The following is a 21603-nucleotide window of genomic DNA, read 5'->3' as shown; positions in this document are numbered from 1 at the left end:
TAAACGTGTCCTTGAGTAAAGTACTCAGTTAAATGTGCTCAGTTACGTTCCTACTGGTTCTGTCCATGATCTCATCCAATGGTGTTTGGCACCTTGAAATTAACAGTGCTGTAGTGCAGTCGCATTGGTGGGGACCCCCTTTAAGACATGCCCCTAACATAACTTGTCATGTTTTACTTTGAAGCCTTATAATTTACTATTTGCTGAAGTCACTACATTACACTGGTAATACAAACGTAACACTTCCCATAACAGTTTCAAATTAAAAGTCCTATTCCATTTCAGTGGAAAGAAAATCTGGTGCACGAGCTAATGGGCACTGGAGGAGATGACAGGCTTTTGATAAGCTAGGCTAATCACATCCTGAGTAAACAAAGTGGTGTTTATCATCTGACTCTAAGAAAAAAAAAAAAAACAAGCAAGTGTATATCCTGATATGTTAACGTATCCTTTTTTTTTTTTTTTTTAACATATTTGATGTATCTGTACCATCCACCAATTGCAGACCATGCTGCAGCTCTCTCGCGGAGCAGTTTATACCCCAGCAAAGGAGGTTATATGAAATTAAATGGTGCGACACAGCTAAAATGATAGCTTCCTCAGTTTAGGACTCTCTGGCCGTCAGTTCCTTCAGAGGTCAGCGTGGGTAAAACTGTTTAAAATCACTCAGCAGTGCAAGCTGTTTCACGTTCAAGTTGACCAAAGCTGGACCTTACATAAAACTGCAGATTTTGAGAGGGAATCTATTGTGCCAAATCTATGGAAATGACTGGACATTTTACTTTTGTGGGACTGGGTCCTTAATTTTCTTTCCTCTTAAGTCTCCTCTCCCTCTGTCCCTCTTTCTCTAGCCTTGTCTCTATCCCTCATTCATTTCTCCCTGTCTCTCTCTCCTCCATCCTCCTCTAAACTCTGTTCTTTCTGGATGAGCAGGTTTTATGAGCGGAGTGATAAAGAGAAGGGGGGGATGAAGGGCAGAGAGGGAAGGAGAGGTGGAGGACAGAGAGGGACGGAGGTAAAAAAAAGAGAGGGGAAGAGAGAGAGAGAGAGAGGGAGATGGGGACAGAAAGAAGTGGAAACAGGAATGAGCTCGGTCTTTATTACACCAGATTGGATATTGCCCAACATTTTTTATGGCATAAAATGTCTGTCCCTTCCTGTCTCAAGGTTCATTTCTGATTTGAAACTTTCAAGCTCATTTGTAAAAAAAAAAAAAAAAAAAAAGCACAGTGGCATCTGAAATAAACTATTTCAATAATAAAATTCAGTCTTTCTATAGGATTTAATTTCTTTTTTGATGAAACATATTTTCAGGTACAGCAAAAAGTCAGTGAAGCTTTTGACTAATTACATAGTTGTGATCACATTTAGCAAGGTCTCAGTTTAAAAATTCAAACTGTTTTCACCAGCTACATCACACTGTTGGGTTGATGTAGCTGGTGATGCATAGTTTCAGTTTGGCTTGGCTTATGTTAGACATGAGCCAACTTGATTTGAGATGGAACAAAACTGTGGGTGGCAAAATCATCCAACAAGAAGCCAAATCTTAAGGATACAGAATTTAGGAACAACAACACCTTTAGTAAGTAACACCTTCCCAGCCTTCTCAATAACCTTACATTGTGACACTGTGGCCCACACATCGAGTAAGTTTCAACACCTGTCTCACTAGTGAATGTGAATGTGAATGTTTTCACTCATAACAAATGAGGCAGCAGACACCTGTGCACCAACAGCAGTGGAACCTGAACTTTGCAGTTCCGGCAGATGCAGTCTTTTGTTTGGTTGGGTTTTTTTTTTTTTAGCTTTTATTGCAACAGGACAGCGGAAAGAAGACAGGAAAGCTGGGAAACAGACCAGGGGAGAAGACACACAATAAATGGCCTAGGGGCAGATTTAAACCCCTACATCATGTGGGTCACTTGCTCAACCCAGTGAGCTAAACTGGCACCCCTAGGTTGCACAGTCTATTGGTTGTCTCAACTTCTAAGTTCTTTAGATCCAATTCCCGTCTGAGCTGGACCGCTTTGGTTCCAGGTCCTGGATGAGCCCCCATTTGTTGTGGTCCCCCGAAAGGTATGTGCTGGGGAGGTAACAATACGAGAGTCCAGGCTGAAAAAGAAGAAAAGGTGGCCAATGATCTCTGTGAGACTCTGTGGCCACAAAACCAAGAAATTGGTCAAAGCAACAAGAGAGCAAATCATAAAAGGTCAATTCAAAACACACTCGTCTCCAAAGAGCAGGAGTAAGCAGCTGCAAACACACACACAGCTCACACACTGTAAGGACAAAGGCTCGCTGGTACTAGAGCTTAAACCTTAAATACTCCTTTGCCTTACCACTGATCTGAGTCAGCTGTAAGGGGTGGTATCTAATGATGGTAAAGAAAGCAAGATGCACCCACATATGTGACATCAGAGTAGACCTACTAGGGCTGCAGCACTCAGATACTCACTGGTATAACATCCACAGAACTGCCTCACTTTACATTATTCTTTACCCCTACAGTTATGATAACTACAGGCACTAGAGGGTTCTGTCACTTGAACATAAATATATTTAATTTTGTGGCCTTTGCTAATGTGCATGCAACCTCTTACAGGCCACTTTACAATAAAACATATGTCTGAATAGTCTTTTTATTCCAAAACTACATCTCCAAATTCTGATCTTTTCTGTCTTTAGGTAACCCAGTTTTCTGAATCTGCACATTTTATTATCTTAGATGCACGTTGCAATTTATTTGAGTTGAAGAAGAAGGAGCAACATGAAGCCATTTAAGTGCCAAAAAGTGACACTTAAATGGATGAATACATTTAAATAAATGCACTTTATCCTCTGATATTTGCCATGAAAGAAAACAACTATTTAATGCATCAAACTGATATTGAACGGTTTCACTATCGACAGATCTATTTTCCACCTCATGTGAGCGTAAAATAAGACAGGGATTTTTATTGAATACTTGGGTCATCCATTGAGTTTTCATTTAGCTGATGAATGCTGCTTGTGTGGAAACAAAGCATCGCCGTCGCTACGCCCGGCCCTGAGATGCTCACACTGCAGTTTGACACTTGGTAATTGTGTTGTTGAATTCGATTATTAAAGAACACAACTTAAGTCACCGTCGTCAACATCATTGCTCGAGGTGCAGCCGAGGATGATGGGAAAACCAAATACGCACTCACATACACACACACGTGCCATCCCAGAATTACTGTATATCATCACAAACTTGCCTATATGCAAGCAATGTCATCTACTGTGCACACACAAACACACACACACACACACACACACACACACACACTGTAATGGCAGCTGGGGGCTGTTGTGTGTGAGATGGATGGTTTGACTTTAAGCTTGTATAAATAAAAGCTAAATAAATCCTGATGCCCTCAAGTGATGGCTCAGATATAGAAGCTGTGTGTGTGTCTGTGTGCGCGCGCGTGTGTGTGTGTGTGTGTGTGTTTTTGTGTCTTTGCAAACTCTTGTTTCTGTGACACACACACACACTCACACAGACTTCAGGTTTTGACCAAAGTGTTTAAGCATCACACAAACACACACACACACACACACACACACACACACACACACTCACACAGCCCCCGGGTCTTTCTCATTCATGTTTTTGTCCCAAAGTGAAATAAAAAAAGAAAATTATAAAAAGCTGGCAGAGCAATGTCACCCAGCACTGGAGTCTAAAATATTTTCCCTTCATCTTTCTCTCATGTCCTCTTTTCTTTTCTTCATTCTTTATCTTTTCATCTCCCTCCCTCTCTCTCTCTCTCTCTCTCACACACACACACTCTTTGTTGGCTTGTCCATCCACCTGGCCACTTTGAAATTTGATTCATTATTTGCATGGCGAGCAAACCTACAGAACAGTTTGAATACAGATCGTCACCACACAAAGACGTGAGCTTAAAAATGCTCTTCAGACAACGTTTAGATGCAAGCCAGGTGTTTGTTTTCTGTAAAAGCCTCAGAAATCTTCACTCTTTCAAAGTGAAAACCTTCCAACTTTTCCCACCTTGGGAGCTGCCTTGTTATTAAATGCTGAGGCATTAACAATGAACTTCATGTCAGTTAATACAGACAAATGAATCAACGATTGTCATGGTTCTCTGTGCTGAGCTCAGCATACATCCACTTACCCTAACAGTGGTGAACAGGATAAGCAGTCACACAAAGCTGGTTATCAACTCTGTAAGTTAATGCAGGGTTGCCTGATCTAGGTTCGAGCGCGTTCACACAAAAGGGGTGGCGTTGGCAATTTCTTTGCTACTAAATAATCTACAGTCAACTGTTATTGGGATTATGACAAAGTGGAAGCAACTGGGAACAACAGCAACTCAGCCGCGAAGCGGTAGGCCGTGTAAAATCACAGAGTGGGGTCAGAGGCTGCTGAGGTGCATAGAGCGCAGAAATCACCAACTTTCTGCAGAGTCAATCACTACAGACCTCCAAACTTCATGTGGTCTTCAGATTAGCTCAAGAACAGAGCTTAGAGAGCTTCATGGAATGGGTTTCCAAGGCTGAGCAGCTGCATCCAAGCCTTACATCACCAAGTAGAATGCAAAGCGTTGGATGCAGTGGTGTAAAGCACACCACCACTGGACTCTAGAGCAGTGGAGACGTGTTTTCTGGAGTGACGAATCACCCATCTCCAAGCCCCTCAGCCCCTTAGATCCAGTGAAAGGAACTAAGGGGCTGAGGGGCTTAGTCCAAACATGTACAGATCCTTTTTGTAAACACTATTATCAAACTTTTCTGATGTCTGCTTTGGTTCAGTTAAAATGCAGCTAACTTTCCTCAGACATACATCACTGTCAAAGGGCTCTGTATGACCTGCAGCCTGCACAGGAGTTTCTCTTTTCCCTGCTGCAGCTCATGTGGTTAAACAGATGTTTGAAGGACTCCTGGATGTAGGAATGCTGGCTCTGCCTAAAATTTAGGCAAAGACGCACCTGTTGGCTGCACTGTGATGTGTTTGTTCCACTTAGGAAATATAAGAACTTCATGAGTCTGAATAAAGAAACTGACTCCCTGAAAGGGAGGCCTTTCATTAATAATAATTTTCTAGTTGTTAGACTTTTATCAGAGAACAATAATACTGTAATGTTGCAATCATGTAATCATGATCGTAGTTATGCAACATGCTGTGACTCATATAGTTCCAAGTATCACAGTATGAATATACCAGCGTTTTATTCATATATGCTTTTATTCTGGTTTTCCAAAACATTAATATAGTTAAATATATTTAGTTATTTACAGTACGTGATGGGTGAATGATTATCTGTTTCGCTGTGTGCACCTGTGTGGAAGTCTCCATTTCAGAGCTACAAAGCTATCCAGTAGCCACTGCTATTGTGTACAGTCTTCATGTACAATATTTCCTGTGCAAGATATTTTACATTTCATACTTTGCCCATTTACTTTATACTTTGTGTGCAGTACTTAGATGCTATATTTCCTTAGACACACACACACTGTACCTTCCATGCTGACACTGTTGCAGAGATCTGATGTTTTATACTTCTTATCTCCGTCTCTGTCTCTTGTCTTGAATATCACACACAGTGTGAACTTGCCAGTTGTAACTGTATTGTGCTTGCACAACGACAACAACTTGAATTCTTGAAGTTCTTCCGGAGCCAGCGGCATGAAAGAATCAAACATGTCACACACGCCTCCTCGCTCTGAATTTATCAGCAATCGCCAGCTGTTGGGCTGACAATGGGTAGTTGTGAAATGTTAACATGGTGGTGTTTGGTGCTCATTGGTGGAGAGCACTGTGGCATCACCCATGAAGGTGAATGTGAGTCTTTTCCTGCAGCTGCTGCCACTTTTTTTTTTTTTTTTAACCCCACAGAGGGAAAACTGCACCACCGCAAAAATATGACATACAGTAAGTTAGGACGAGTGACTCAATAAGCAGGAAAAAAAGGCTTTTTGTCGCTATCATCTTCCTCTGTGTCTCCCTCAGGGGATGAAGAGCATTTTGCAGACAAGTTTTTCCACTTTTGTCCTCTTCCTCTCTATCGTCACCTCTTTCATCCTGCCCTTCTGTTACTCTCCCTCCCCTCCTCTCCCCTCCTCACGTCTCAGTCTCATCTTCTTGTGCCGTCTCTCTCGGACTTCGCTCCTATTCCTCTTTGCCTCACTCTCCACATCCCAAAGTCCAACTCCAAGTTCATATCGGTCATTATAACCCCACAGAGAGATATTCACCTCCACTAAGAGCTCATCTCTCTCTGTCTTTCTCTGAGTCCAGCTTCAGTCTGATCATTATTAGTCCTGAGAGACAAATTATTGCCCTCGTGTCCCTCTGACACTCTCTTTACCTCTCTATTCTTTCCATCTCTGTCTTGCTCTGTCTCACCTTTTTCATTCTCGGCTGCTGCCCCACCTTTTCTCCTTGACCTCTTCCTCCTCTTTCACCTTTATACTTGTACTTTCTCTCTTAAATTCTTTAATATGGGGTTCATAAATACCACATGCATTATCATGAACTACAGTGGTGCCAAATAGCTCAGTTTTTACTTCTTTTAGTGAATCAATCGTGCTGTTATTTTTTTCGGATAAAGATAAGAGTTTGGAACTGCTGTGCTTCGTGTTAGTTAAGGCTTTTCTTTACATTTATAAGCGTGCATGTAGGTACGTTCTTCCACTGAGAAGGCAAAAATGACATCCACACATTTGCACCTGCAAAAAACCCCGAAACATTATTGACCTTTCATTTTAAATTTAAACCATTAGCATTTAAACACACAACTTGGAAGACTGGATAACCTTTTTAGAAAGTGGGGCAAACATATAATTTTGTGGGAGGGGTCCTGACTTAGACCATGAGGTGTGGGGCGATCTCAGGTCAACAGTTTTGTAGCGAGGTAAGTCCTAGAAAGGTTCAGGGCTGCAGGGCTGACTTTTTTCTGTGCTGAAATAAATATTTGCGACAACATGCTAAGAAGCTTACAGGTAAACAATACAAAGCAGGCCATCCTACTCAGTTTTTCATGACCTACACTTGTGGTTCCTGTGGTTCTTAGAGTTTCTAAAAGTAGAATGGGAGGCAGAGCCTTCAGCTTTCAGGCCCGTCTTCTGTGGAACCAGCTCCCACTTTTGATTCAGGAGACAGACACCCTCTCTACTTTCAAGATTAGTCTTAAAGCTTTCCTTTTTGATAAAGCTTATAGTTAGGGCTGGATGAGGTCCTTTAGGTATGATACTGTGGGATCAGGCTGCTAGGGGGGACTTCCCATGATGCACCATGATACACTCCCCTCTTTTCACTCCCTATGCGTCTATATGACACTACTGTATTGAGATGGCACCCTGGGAGATGGGCGTTTTGTGGTGGCGCCACGACCAGGTGCTGATGGTTATTGTAGAGACAGTCAGGCCAGAGAGAAGGTGCAGCAGCACACAAACCAAACAGGAGAGGCTTCTGGCAACAACCTGGGACCGGCAGCTGAAGGTCGACCTGTGGAGACAGCTCAGACTCCAGGCACCGTAGCATGGCTCTTGTGTCAGATTCATCGAGGCAGGTGGTCCTGCTGGAATTGACCATTCCCCGGGAAGACCAGATGGGAGAGGTGATCAATAAGAAGAGGGCCAATTACTAGGAGCTCACAGGTGATTGCCGAAGCAAGGAATGGAAGACCCCAGTCGAGGGCGGCTGCCAAGTTTTTGCCAGCCAGTCACTCTACAGGGTCCTCAAGCTGCTGGGGATTAGGGGACTGCACAGCAAGAGAGCCATCAGGCTGATCACTGATGCTGCTGAGAAGGCATCGAGATGGCCCTAGATCAAAAGGGACGACCCATGGACCACATAAGCGACTGAGACACAAGCCAGGAACTGATCACCCCTGACTGGGTCACCTGGTCGAGAGTGTGTGATGCTGCAAGACTGAAAACACCCAATGACCCCAGGTTACATCACTGATGATGTGTCTAGGTTGCAGCGTTGGGTGTGTGAGGGATGTCTCACGATGCACTGAGCACTTCTTCTCCATCCACCTCCTCAGGTGGTTATGTTCCACTACTGTCCACAGTTTGTGTGATGTCCTTGTTGCTCCATGCCCTCATTTTTTAATCTCTTCTCTTTCCTCTCATCCTCCGCCTGACAGGTCACAGCAGATGGCTGCCCCTCCGCATGAGCCCGGTTCTGCTCGAGGTTTCTTCCTGTTAAAAGGAAGTTCTCCCTTTCAACTCCTGTGCTGGCTCACAGAGGATCGTGAGATTGTCGGGGTTTTTGGCCTTTAACTTACAGCATAAAGCAGAGTGAGGTGACTGTTGTGGTGAATTGGCACTACATAAATAAAACTAAATTGATTTCACCTTAAAACTAAAACTGTCATGGTGGTACAACAAAGCTGCACAACAAAGAAACAAGTACCCCAGTTACTCCATGTCTGCAGGAGTAACTGGATATTTACAGGGAAACTTCCATAGTAAAGGCTACAAAACAAGATAGAATAGCATCACATATTGTGTAAATAGACTGAACTCCTGCTCATTTCCTGCACCTTTCAGTTATTTATGTTTATAGATCATGAAAATCTATTTTTTTTAAGAATATTCATTGCATTTCTAAATGTGCAGATCTTTACAGGAGGCTGTTTTACTGTTCATGTAGCTTTAAACTGTGCTCAATTAAGGGGTTGAGTTTTTGTTGCTGTGCACGCGGCAATAAAATACACCAAACAAAAGGAAACATTAATGTGCAGAAAAATTTCTTCCTACTTTGAATGCAGTTAGAGACAGAGGGCAGAAAACAGACTTCTGTCTGAAATCAGTAATAAATCATCCAAAGGTCCTTTATTTTTATTTTTTGTACTAATTTCCTCTTTTGTTTGCTGCTTGCTGTTCACACTTTGGCCCCGAGTGTCTCGTCAGAATAAAAACTGAACCTCACAGAGTGACAGAACGCAAAGTCAATCTGGATTTTCACACATTATTGCAGATTTAAAGATGTTCCTCTTTTTCCCCTTCAGTCTCATCATCTACTCTCACTCTGTGTGTGTGTGTGTGTGTGTGTGTGTGTGTGTGTGTGTGTGTGTGTGTGTGCTTCTCTCTCTTTCATTCAGTCAGGGTTTCTCAGTGTAATGAGATTACACGGGATTATAAAGCTCCGTCTGTCTGTAATCCACACCACTCAATCCCATTTCACTGCTTAAACACACACACACACACACACACACACACACACACACACACACACACACACACACACACACACACACACACACACACGCGCGCGCGTGTGTGTAATTCTCTTTCATGCTGCACAGTGATTTCTTTTCTTCTGGAGCCTTTGCTTTCGTAATCCCTGTCCTCTTCTTTTGTCATATAAATGATCACCACGGGTCGTTTAGTTTCTGCTCTTTTCTCTTTCCTCGCTTCCTTTCCTCATCCTCTTATTTCCTCCTCTATCGCCTTCATTTTCAGGGGATTTTAAAAACAGAAAAATGAGCAGCCCTGTTTGTTTCCTTAATGTCTCCCTGTCTTAACTTATCCTTTCTCCTCTTTCCCACCTTCCTTCATTCTTTTTTCTTTCTTCCTTCCTGCTTTCCTTCCTTTGCCCCTTCCCTCTTTACTTCTTTCCTACATCTCTTTTCTTGTGTACTTTTTCTTCCTTCCTTTCTTCTTTGCTTCCTTCCTTTTCTCCATCTTTTTATTGTTACCTAATTTGTTCCCTTCTTCCCCTTCCTTCCTTCCTTTCTTCCTCCCCTTCTTTCTTTTCCTTCATTCCTTCCTTTTATAGTGTTACTGATGTTGTTTTTTCTTTCCACCTCTTCTTTCTTCTCCATCCTGTTTTGTTTTCCTTCTTCCCTTTTTTATTGTCACCTGTTGTTTCTTCTTCTTCCCTTCTTCCTTCCTTATTCTCACCTTCACCCTTTTTCTTCCTTGTCTTTCCTTGTTTTTCTTCTGTTTATCATCATCTACATAATTTCCTCATCTTTCATTTCTTCCATCCTTCTTTCCTTTTCCATTCCTTTTCCTTCACCTTTGTCCTTCCTTTGACTTGTCTTCTGTACTTTTTATAGTCACCTTTTATTACTTCTTCCCTTTGTCCTTCCTTCCTTCTATCTTTTTTGTCATCTATGTACACCATCATGTCTTCTTCATTTGTTTTTCCTTCTTTCCTCGTTCTTTCCATCCTTTTCTGTTGTTACCTGTGTTGCTTCCTTCCTTCCTTTCTTCATTTATTTTCTCCATCTTTCCTTCTTCCCTTTTCCTTGTTTCCTTCCTTAGACGTATGTCCTTCCTTTCATTTTCCTTTTCGAATATTCACCTGTTATTCATTCTTTCCTTCATCCCTTCATTTGTTTTTCCTTCCTTCCTATCTTTCCTTATTTATAATCACTTATGTTCATCCATATCCATATTTCCTCCCTTCGTTCGTTAGTTCCTTCTTTTTTATCATCTCTCAAATTGTTTCCCTTCCTTTCTTGCGTCCATCGTTCCTTTTGTTTTTCCTTGTTTCCTTCCTTCCGCCTGTGTCCTTCCTGTCGTTTTCTTTTCGTGCCCTTTTTTAAATTTTCACCTGTTATTCCTTTTTCATTCCTTTCTTCCTAAAACACAGTTCCTGTCACTTGTGGGCTGTTCGCGCGTCATCCTGCACACACGCACACACAGCATGTTTGAAACATTTTTAAAAATGAAGAAGAAAAATAAAAACTTCCCGTCAGAGAATCAAGCAACTCGTGAGAAAGTTTATGAAACAGCAAAGCGAGAGATCTGACCGATACCCTCCACACATACACACAAACACACATCAATGGGTGTAATAAAGTCCTCCCCTTATTTCTACATCAATCACCTTCTCAGTCCTACAAAGAGCCGCGTCGTATTGGTCCAATCTTTCGTCAGTCACGCCTATAGGAGGCGGGGCTAAGGCGAGGGCTGACCTGGAGTCTGATCCAGTCGCTTTTACGCACAGACCGGACAGTCTGCTTTCCACGCACGGATAACGAGACAGTGAGCTCTTTCTGGATAGAACGAGGGGAGAGTGGAAGATAAGGAGAGGAAATTACGGAAGAGGGAAGAAGAGGAAAAAGTGAGCGGAAGACCAAGAGAAGAGACGCACACGTTTCCCCAACTGGAAAGAGAGAGGAAGAAAGTGTGTGTGAAAGCGATAAACAGAAGGAGAGAGTGTGTGCGTGCGCTTTCACCACTCTCCACTTCTTTCACCGCTGACCCTCCTCATGTCGCTCCCCGGCTCCCCTCCGCTCCTCTCGCCGGGCTCGGGCGCCCCAACACCGGTCGCGCTCTACAGATCTGCCCCGGATGCGCTCCACACATCCATCGCCTCCACCGGCACCTCCAGCCCGGCGCACACCAACTCCAACTCGCACTCTCACTCCCACTCCCTGTCCCCATCTCCGCGGCTCACCAGCAGCATGCTCAGCGCTTTCCTGCCGGGACCAGGAGGCGCGCTGGCCGGCTTGGGGAACGGCGGCACCACTCCTCTTGTGTCCGGAGGCGGCGCAGCTCTGGGTCCTCTGAGCGGGCTTGGCTCGCTAAGCACGGCCGGCCTGACTCCGGGCTCCCCCAGCTTGGCGCAGACTTCGTCCAGCTCGGGTCTGTGCAGTGAGTGCAAGCTGGTGGAGGTGCACGGCGTGAAGGTGGCCAGTTTCAGCGTGGACGGCCAGGAGCTGATCTGCCTGCCGCAGGTGTTCGACCTCTTCCTGAAGCACCTGGTGGGCGGGCTGCACACGGTCTACACCAAGCTGAAGAGGCTGGACATCACACCGGTGGTGTGCACCGTGGAGCAGGTGCGCGTCCTGCGGGGACTCGGCGCCATCCAGCCCGGCGTGAACCGCTGCAAGCTCATCTCCAGGAAGGACTTCGAGACGCTGTACCAGGACTGCACCAGCGCCAGGTCGGTCCACACGTTAATCACTTTGAGTTTTTCAACAATTCACACACACACACAAAAAAAAAAAGACTTTGCCAACTTCTTCCCAGCGTGTTTGAGTCGCTCAAAGGTTTCTTAGATTTAATGAACACTCAGGGCTGTTTTGAGTCATTTTAGCGGCAATTTCGTCTCTTTCGGGGACTGTGATGTTCAGTTGGATTGGCGCTGCGTCTGCAAAGATTTCAGGCACGTTTGGGACGTTTGTTAAACTTCTGTACAAAGTGGTCCTCCAATATTTTCAAAGATTTTCTGTGATTAGATTTACTGTGACAAGCGAGCCTACTTTGTTTTTGGAAAAACAGGGAGCTGTGGGAACCCTGAAGCTTCCCAGTTTCAGGAGAAAAACGTTTTCTCTTTTAGGGAACATTTTCTTTATTATTACCGAGGGCACTGAAATCGAGGCTTTGATGCTGACGTTTTTCTGCAAAATTCCCCTAAAACTTTCATCCTTAAAATGATTCATCCAGAGTCTTTCTCATGATTTTTATCCCACTGTGACTCAGTTTAGATTTCTCTTTCTGTTCTTTCACTGGCAGCTCTTAAGTGGGCCTAGTTCACAATATCAAAACTCATTAATATTTCTATTTAGACTCCTGCTTTCTTTGCATTTCAGTGTGTAGAAAAGGGGCAGCTTTTAGGATGCATTTTTATGACACTGTGCAACCATTTGTTGGAGGCTCAGAGACTGTTTTTGATTAATGGTTATCCTCCACACTTCCTGTTCTGTTATCAGCACCGTTCCTTATTTTACTTTGGAGCTGAAAATGATGCTTTTACTGTATCGACTTTGGAGCTTGATTTTGTGTGTGTGTGTGTGTGTGTGTGTGTGTTCCTAAATGAACACACGCACACATTAGTTTGGGGTGTGTGTGTGTGTTTTATTTTTTTAGAGGAATAAAAAGCTGATGGCAAACAAATGCAAAGTAAACAACCCACCGCTTTGTCCTGTTTACACATAATCCATTACTTTATATCTCACCAACGAATCTGTGTGTGTGTGACCATGTGTTAGTGTGTGAAAGGGAAAGAGCTTTTCTGTGTCTTTATGTGGTGTGTGAAAGGTAATGTGTGTGTGTGTGTGTGAGAGAGAGAGAGGCTTTAACGGGAATCGAGTGGATGCGTGCCACAGAAATGCAGCATTAATGTGCATTTGTGTGTAAAGAGACTTTTCACAGAGTGTGTTTTTAATGCCTGTTATGTATAACTGGAAGAGGTGTGTGTGTACGTGTGTGTGTGTGTGTGTGTGTAGACCTGCTACGTACACCTGACACCTCACCTGTCTGAACCCACATTTTGTGTTCGACTCGCTTCAAACTAAAGGTGTGTTTTTTTTTGTTTTGTTTGTGTTTTTTCTTCTTTTTTTTGTCACTGTCACATTTTGGCTCTGAGTCCACAGAATGAAGCAAAATTACATCATGATACAAATGTTTGCAGAAAATATTAAATCCAGTTTTCTTAAGACAATCAAACCAAAATTTAAAATTTGTTCATAACTTCAGATTTTGTCAGTTTTGCCCTGAAAAACAGAAAAGCCCCACAGTTTGACTGAAATTCTTATTTCCTAAATTCTTTGTTTGTTTTTATCAGAGTAAATTCATAAATTTGTTTTGCTGTTCAGCTGTAGAGGAAAATAAAACTGACACTACATGTTCTTTTTTGTTCCTTTGTTTTTATTTGCTTTGCAGCATATCCTGTAATATCTCCAACTTTTCGCACCCTCGTTAAGCTCTGAAGTTTCACAGTTTTCACAAGGCCATTTTTAAGAGTTTCTTTCCTTTTCATTTTCCTCTTCATAAAGCTTTTAAACATTTTGGTTTTTATCTCATTAAAGATCCTTTAAGATGGGTAAAGACAGGTGCATGCTGGGTTTGGAAAAGTAGGTTAATTAGCTCATTTAAACTTGGCCTCTTTATCAAACTGGTCAAACGCTGCACCGTACAGCAGCAGTGACAGACTCACAGAGGCTTTCTTTTATTTTGAAATCTTATTTGGCTCTGATGTATGTCTGATGGTCCTCTTGGAGAATGCCCGGCCTGTCCTGGCAGTGTACAGGGTCATTATGAATAGAAGCTAGCATCTAAATGATTGCCTTGAATTATTGAGGTTATTTGATCACTTTCATCAAGGAGGTCATGCAAACGGTTCAGTTTGTCCGTCTGTTAGCGGGATTGTTACCTCCACTATGGAGGTCATGGTTTTGGTAGCGTTTGCCTGTCAATCTGTCTGTAAACGCGATAGCTCGAAAAGTTTTGAATGAATTCTGATCAGACTTCATTGGGGTGCAGAGTGGGGTCAGATTAACAATCCATTCAAATTTGCCTTCCACCCTCCGAGGTCCTCAAGGTCAACTTCATGATTTATTGGTCCAAAATTGACAAAAAGCCTTAAAAATTAGAAACCATGATTCACACAAGTGTGGTGTCTATTGTCAACATATGGAAAGTATTGCATAAAGATTTAAAATATCATGTAAGATTTGACCTCTGACCGCTCCTTCAAGGTCAGTAAATTGAACTGAAAGTCAAAGCGATGATAATGTTATGTAGATATTTAAAACAGTTTCTTACTGCCAGTGTTTGTATTGACAACATAAAGACATGTAGAGGATGATGATATGTGGCGATTCTAAATATTACATTATAGTTTGCAACCAAATATCATGTCACATTTGACCTCTGACCTCACTTTTACATTTCACATCTGCCTTTGACCCCAAAATTTGTTTTAGCTTTAAAGAAAGTGTCGCCAAGAGAGAGCGAAGGAGCTGCCTGGTTAGTTAGAAATATACTGTAGTATAATATTAGTATACAATAAACTCAAGTTACTCATGTCCAGGTATTTAAAAATCAATACCTATTATCCATTACCTACTCCTACATAACGTTTGTGTAACCAAACATCTGTCATGCTGCCCTTATCTGGTTTTTACTGCACTACAAACTTCTTAAAGTAGATTTAAAAAGAACACAAAATGATTATTTACAAAATATAATACTGTTCCCTTGAAATTAATACTGCCCAGAGACTGAGCTGCCTTGGCCGAGGTTTGTGCTCTGAGTGCTTTTTGTTCAAGGTTGAGGTGGTTTTACAAACTTTTTTTTCCTTTTTTTTTTTAAACCAAAGGTGGCGCCTGGCCCCTCTTAGAAATAATTAACTTTGGGGGTTGATCTGGATTGATATCTATGGTTTTTTTAAAATTTATTAATTATTTTACTATTGCGAGGCATTTCACATCATAGCTTCACAGAAACAGATCAAATTATGTCCCAAGAAAATCGAACAAACCGTCCAGCACCAAGGACTCAGTCCGTGCGTGCCGGGCCAAGAATGTTCATCCTGGGTGGAGGTGCTCGTTCTCGGACTGCTCGTTTGTAATTTTACACTGATGGACTCTCATGCACTGGGCTGTCTTATACGGTGTTTGTGTTGCTGACTCTGGTTGCATAATTTATTAAAGTGCACTGTCCCTGTTCAGTAAAAAAAAAAAAAAGTAAAAAGCCCTTGGCACCTGATTGCAGCAGTCTGTGCCAAAATTTGCACTTCTGCTTATAATCATTACTGTGATGTCAATGTTTTCAATGTCAATTGCTCATAGACATCCATAAATCTGCTTAGAAATCAGACATAATGGTACACCGTATAAAACCTGGAACCTGCCTGAGAATCCTCTTGGTTTTTAGGTGTATGTCAGTGTCAGAATGATCCAGTGATACCTGCCTGTACATGCAAGTAAGAGCTGCTATATCTTACCTTTAATGCCACCAATCTGCCAGACAGACAGACAGGTGGCAAAATAAAGGAATAACCTGAACCCTTGACCCCTAAAACGGCCCCTCGTGTTGCTGTGTTATTCTGTGGGATGCATTTTGATGGCATTCTTTGGGTACACATACCCCTCTTGCTCCGAGTGATTACCTTTATCATGTGATAAAACTTTTCTCTCCTGATGGGAGTGGCCTCTTCCAGAGTGACAGTGCCTCTATCCATAGAGCTCATAAATCACTGAATGAAATCCACTTTTCACAATCTGAATCGATGTGCTTCACAGTGCTCTCCACGCTCATCATCACAGTACCGAATGAGGGAATGGTGCTCCATCCCTCAGGTAGACTTAGAGAAGCTTGGCCAATCAGTGCCAAGGATCATGGAAGGTGTTCTGGTGGCTGAGGTGGAGTAGATCAGGATTTCGGGTGCATCTTTTCCACCAATTATGTTACCTTACTGGTAAAAGTTGGTTATTTCAGGGATAATCTGCAGGCAACATCTGCCAGTCAGTGGTAATAATCGCTGAAGTCAGTAGTTTCTAATCTTGGGTCGGGCAGTCTTGTTGTTTTATGCCAGTACCAGCTGTTCAGTACCTGCACCTCTATTTTTTTTAGATTAGTCATCATCTCAGTGAGAAGGGGACTGTTGGAGAACTTCCCACAGCTCTTCTGTGGATTTCATCTTCATCATCTTCAGTTTCTTTGTGTAATCACAGGCTGACTCCATGACGTTGAGATCTGTGTGTGTGCGTGCGTGCGTGCACACGCGCGCGCGTGGTGGGGTGGGGTGGGGGTCCAGACCATCTGTTGCAGTACGATTTGTGGCTGAAGATGGTTAGTTTTTATAACTCCTGCTCGTTGTCACTGCAGAATGAACTGAGGACCAGTCGGGCCCGTTTCTGATGAGAATCGGAACAGATATTACTGTGTTTCTAGAAACTCCTTGAGAGATAGTGGAAGTTCACATGGGGGGGCTGCTGCTGGAGCGCGGGATGTCATCTGTTCAGTTATTTTTGTGCCTTTTGAAGGCCATAGATGGACAGTTTTTGCTTGCAGACGTTCAGTATTGGCTAATAATTAACAGCGGATCTTGTTGCTGTGGAGTTGCTGGACTGTTAAGTGGCCTGTTTTTTGTTTTCTTTTAAGCTGACCACACACACACTAGGTTGCACTCTATTAAGCATGACATGTTCTGTCCTCTAGCTGTTTAAAAAGAACAGGCTGTAGTTCGGGGTGGAGTGGGGTGGGGGGGTCTCATTTTTATGGCTTTGTTTGTGTAATTTCACAGGTGTATTCCTGTTCCTGGCTAATCTTCTTCCTGAATCTTTCTCCTCTCAATCTCAATCATTTTGTCTCCTGCTCTCTCTCTCTGTTTCTTTCTCACACACACACACACACACACACACACACACACACACACACACACACACACACACACACACACACACACACACACACACACACACAGCAGTACATGTCAGGGGTAATAATGGATCATGTGAATGCACATGGAACAACACGGCTGGAGATCCATTGTTGTTGAACGCACAGCGAACACACACACTCCTCTCTCTCCAATCATATTGACATTCTTCTAATGCCTCTCTCTCTCTCGCTTTAATGCCCCCCACCCTGCTCAGCATTATTGTCTGGGAAAAGAAAGAAAAAAAAAATTAAATGCTCAAAAAAAAAAAAAGAAAAGAAAAGAAAGAAAACTCCCACTGGGCCTCTGCATACTTTGTCTTCTCAGTAACCCCTGTGTGTGTGTGTGTGTGTGTGTGTGTGTGTGTGTGTGTGTGTGTGTGTGTGTGTGTGTGTGTGTGTGTGTGTGTGTGTGTTTAAAAAAAAAAAGCAATCACCACGTCTATCCACTCGTACCTCTGGTGTCAGTTTTGTTAACTTATGCTTTGTTTTTTTTTAATTTAATGTGCTCTTGATGTTGCTTTTATTAAAGATCTGCTCTTTTATTTTATTTAAAAAAAAAAAGAAGAAGAAACAGGAAAAGGAGACCTAATGCGCACAAGTGAAAAGTGAAACAAAGTTCCCACACTTGCAGCTGAAGTTGGAAAATGAAATATGAGTTATTTAAAGGAGATGACATCAGCTGTGTGACCTGCGGGCGTTAAAATGAGCTTGCGGCGTAGACGTTCAGATCATTTTATTCTTTGTTTCTGCTTGAGAAACGGGCAGGGATGCATTTTCAATCTAGCGTCTTTGTCAGACTTTGACTTTAAATAACTTGAGAATCCAGCGTGGTGTCGTGAAATGGCATATAAGAAAGATGTTGAGTCATTTTGAGTGTTATTGCGCTGCAAGAATAGAGCAGCATTCATGGTTTAAGTGTCATTTTACGCCATTAAATTACATGCGAGAAGTTTAAAAAGGTGTTGATGTGACAAATTCAAAGTGCGTCCAGTGTTTTCCTGCGCTATGTTTGGGTGGATCGCGCAAGTGTATTTGTGCAACTTATTCTATTAACATTTCATCCAATTAATAAAGTCACCATCTGAGATTGATTTTTCTAGTGGCCAAATCTCTTCGCTCTTGCTTTGAAAGTTCAGTCACTTCAACCTCCAGTCCTGACCCTTCCTGTCTCAAGTTTCCCTACCAGCTGGTTGATCAAGTTGCTCATGTAATAGTCTTCAGTATCACCTACTCCCACCGTAGTGGAAATAATCCGATGCAGCACACACACTTGTTTATGGAAGCTTGTTTCTGCCACCGGGAAAAAAAAAAAATGCCATCCATACCTTGAGAATTTGAGAGAATAACTCAATTTTATTTGGGTATCTCAAAAATTCGAGCTTGCTCTACCAATCAGGAAGCGCCATGAATGTACGTCATTTCCTTGTTAACCAGAAGTAGAAGGTGGAAGGCATCAGCTTTCCAGCAGTTCCACATGAATACATTGATTCCTTACCTTTTGTGCAGTTCGCTAAAAGGCATTCAAAGCTGAAGAACCAGGTGCCAGTTTGTTCATGCTTGCTCTACACTGGTAGCTCACTGATGTTGTCACTGCCCAGTATTGAGGGTGCATGTGTTTGCATCTGCTTCCGGGTAAGAAGGAAAATGAGGTCCTTCACGGAGCTTCCTGATTGGTAAATCAAGCTAGAAATTTTGAGTTGTTTTCACGAAATTTGGACTTAACTAAAATTTTCAAGTTATAGATGGCCAAAAAATGTTTCAGTGGTGGTGATGGTGGTGATGGTGGTGGTGATGGTGGTGGTGGGGGGTGAGGGGGGGTTGGCAAATTCCCTGAGACATTAAAATAATAAGGATAATACACTTAACTTGCTGGGATTTCTGGCACTAACAAGCAGCGTCAGCAACATTTAAACATCTAGTCAACTAGTCGCGCACATCCCTAATTCATACGTCATAGCATAAACTGACATCACACATACTCTGAACCAAACAGCTCGCAGGTTAAAGACCGGCTAATGTGTAATCTGACCAAACCGGACATCACATGCACCTCTGTCACGTAACATCTACAAATGTTCGGGACTGCAGTGCATGCATGAAAACTGCCTTAAGCCCCACCTCCATTGACCTCAGAGTTGCAATAAATTTACGTCTGGACCCACTTGCTTCTTTCATTACTTCAAGTTGCTCCGTTTGACATTTGGAGGTCTCTGGTTGCCACATTGCTACTAGTTTGTGTGTATGTTCCATTTAGATGGAGCCCCGTGAACCTAACCAAGTAGATGAGACTCAGACTCCCCTCTTCTGATCAAAAGGGTGTGGTTTGGTTTTTTGGGGGGGGTTGGGACACTCCTCTGTGAAGTTTCAGGAATGCTCACATGGATCCTTTAAGACTCTAGGAACAATCTGTTGGTATGGTAATTTAGTTGGAGGACTTGTAACCCTGAGCGTGTTGTGTTGCCCTAAATTGAACTAAAAAAGGGTGAATATGTGTCTCTGTCTTCATTATTCTAGTTTTAAAAAAATGTTGCATCCTGGCAGATGATCTCTATCAAACCACAGAGCTGCTTTGGTCTGAGCAGGAGCGGCATCTCCTTGCTTTTGTGTGTTTGTGTGTGTGTGTGTGTGTGTGTGTGTTTGAGAGAGAGAGAGAGAATCGATAGTGAGTGACAGGTGGGAGGGCTGCTGATGTCGGAGTGTTATTCTGGTCTCTCCTTATCACGACAGGCTGTTAGAGCCCACACACACACACACACACACACACACACACACACACACAGAAACACTAGTTCACACACGCATACCGATGATGGAGGTCGTATTGTCTGAAACGCAGGGGGAGAAAAGTCGTTTTGGTTTGCTGAAGCGTTGCAGCTTCACACACTCTCGTAGAATAACATCCGCGCACACTCAGCGTGAACTCCTTTCATCAATTTGCTGTTTTTCATTCTTTTACATGGGGCATTAAGTTCTTTTAATGGAGCACAGTGGTTTGTAAGACACACACTCGAATGTGGTCAGTCGTTTTGCCTTCTGCCTGAGGTGTGTCTGTGTGTGTGTCTGTGTATGTGTGTGTGTGTGACAGACTAGAAAGCACAAACAGAGCTATCAGTTGTCACACTGTGTCAGGTTACATCTGTGTGTGTTTGTGTGTGTGTTTGCCTGCCCGCGACTGTGTTTGTGTGGCTTGTTCTTGTCATGTGTGTCTTGCTGATGCTCGTGTGTATTGTTTCTGTTGGCATGATGTATCCTAACGCACGCGTGCGCACATGTGTGTGTGTGTGTGTGTCTCCGCTTTGTGCTGTTGGTTAATTGATAAAGGTTAAAGCGTTGGCCGGCGGGGAGCTGAGGTCACCTCGCTGCAGTGTGACAGTGTGTGTTAACAGCCAGGCGGTGACCAATCGGACGTCATCTTAACACATTGCATTAATCAGATTGATCCGTTATGAGGGTTTTTTTTTTCTTTTTTTCCTCCAGGCAGGCAGGCTCAAAAATGTAGAGTTTTTAAAAATCACCACCCGCATGAGATCTGTCTCTGTTTCTGAGTTTTATTGCTGTTTGTTTAAAATTTCACTGTAAACCAGGCAGGTCAGTTTAAACGACTGCTTTTGATTTGTAGTCTGTAACTGGAGATGCCAGATTACCAAATATGTGGCAGTTGCTACTAGTCCCACTGAAATGATGTCATACTCAGGTCCAAAGTCTAACTTAGCCCTCATCATCTGACTCAGAGCAGCCGCAATTATGTCTCATTTTTCCTTCCAACAGAATAATTTCCTCTGTTAAAGGTCTGTAAGGAAGCAGGCTTTAATCTCCAAAACTTTCATTCATGAGTTTAGAGTTCAGCTCCGATGCGGCAGCACAGAGCTGTTTGTTAGGTTTCTTTTTCACAGGAGGACCCATGTTAGTCACATCTGGGTTATCAGTGTGACGAGTCCCACTCCATTTAGTATACAATAGGTTGGCTGAAAAGAAGTGACAGTAGGGGTCAAATTGTGTTCAAAATCACTGTAGCAATTATGTTAGGAGCAGTAACCTATGAATTATGATGGACTGTGAACCCGGTGAGCCATTGATGTTCATGTTTTGTCGCGCAGTGCCTTGACTTTGTAACTGAAAACTAAACTTTACTTACTTGAGTGTCATGGTTACTGTCAAAACAGTGGACCCAACCCAGTCTCTCAATATCTCAATATTATTAAAATGTTTGAGATGTTTTTTTACTTTTTTCATCTAACTTCACCGTGACTGTCAGGACTCCAGGTTGCACAGGTTCCTGTATTTTAGATATTTAGATAGTAAAAGAACTTTGAATGGGTTTTGTCATAAATAAACACAGCCTGTCTTCTCACTGTGGACTCTATATTAATTTTGGGGGGGAAAAAGCGTGTTTTAAATTGGAGTGCGGATACTTTAGGCTGATATCTCCAGTCATTAGAGATGAAAACAATAAAACGAACCCTGATTAAACCAAAGTTTTCC

General features: G+C 42.7%; 1 protein-coding gene across 1 annotated transcript in view; it reads left to right on the top strand.

Annotated features, from left to right (window-relative positions):
- The first annotated feature begins 10958 nt into the window (after window positions 1–10958).
- dachb (dachshund b) overlaps window positions 10959–21603 on the top strand; it is a 121137-nt gene continuing 110492 nt past the window's right edge. Inside the window, exon 1 of the mRNA XM_030753805.1 lies at window positions 10959–11896. Coding sequence (XP_030609665.1) covers window positions 11220–11896 — 677 coding nt within the window. The 5' untranslated portion in view covers window positions 10959–11219. The remainder of the gene's footprint in view (window positions 11897–21603) is intronic.

Source organism: Archocentrus centrarchus, chromosome 18 (genome assembly GCF_007364275.1).
Source record: "Archocentrus centrarchus isolate MPI-CPG fArcCen1 chromosome 18, fArcCen1, whole genome shotgun sequence".
Lineage (NCBI taxonomy): Eukaryota > Metazoa > Chordata > Actinopteri > Cichliformes > Cichlidae > Archocentrus > Archocentrus centrarchus.
This window is presented reverse-complemented; position numbering and strand designations above follow the sequence as displayed.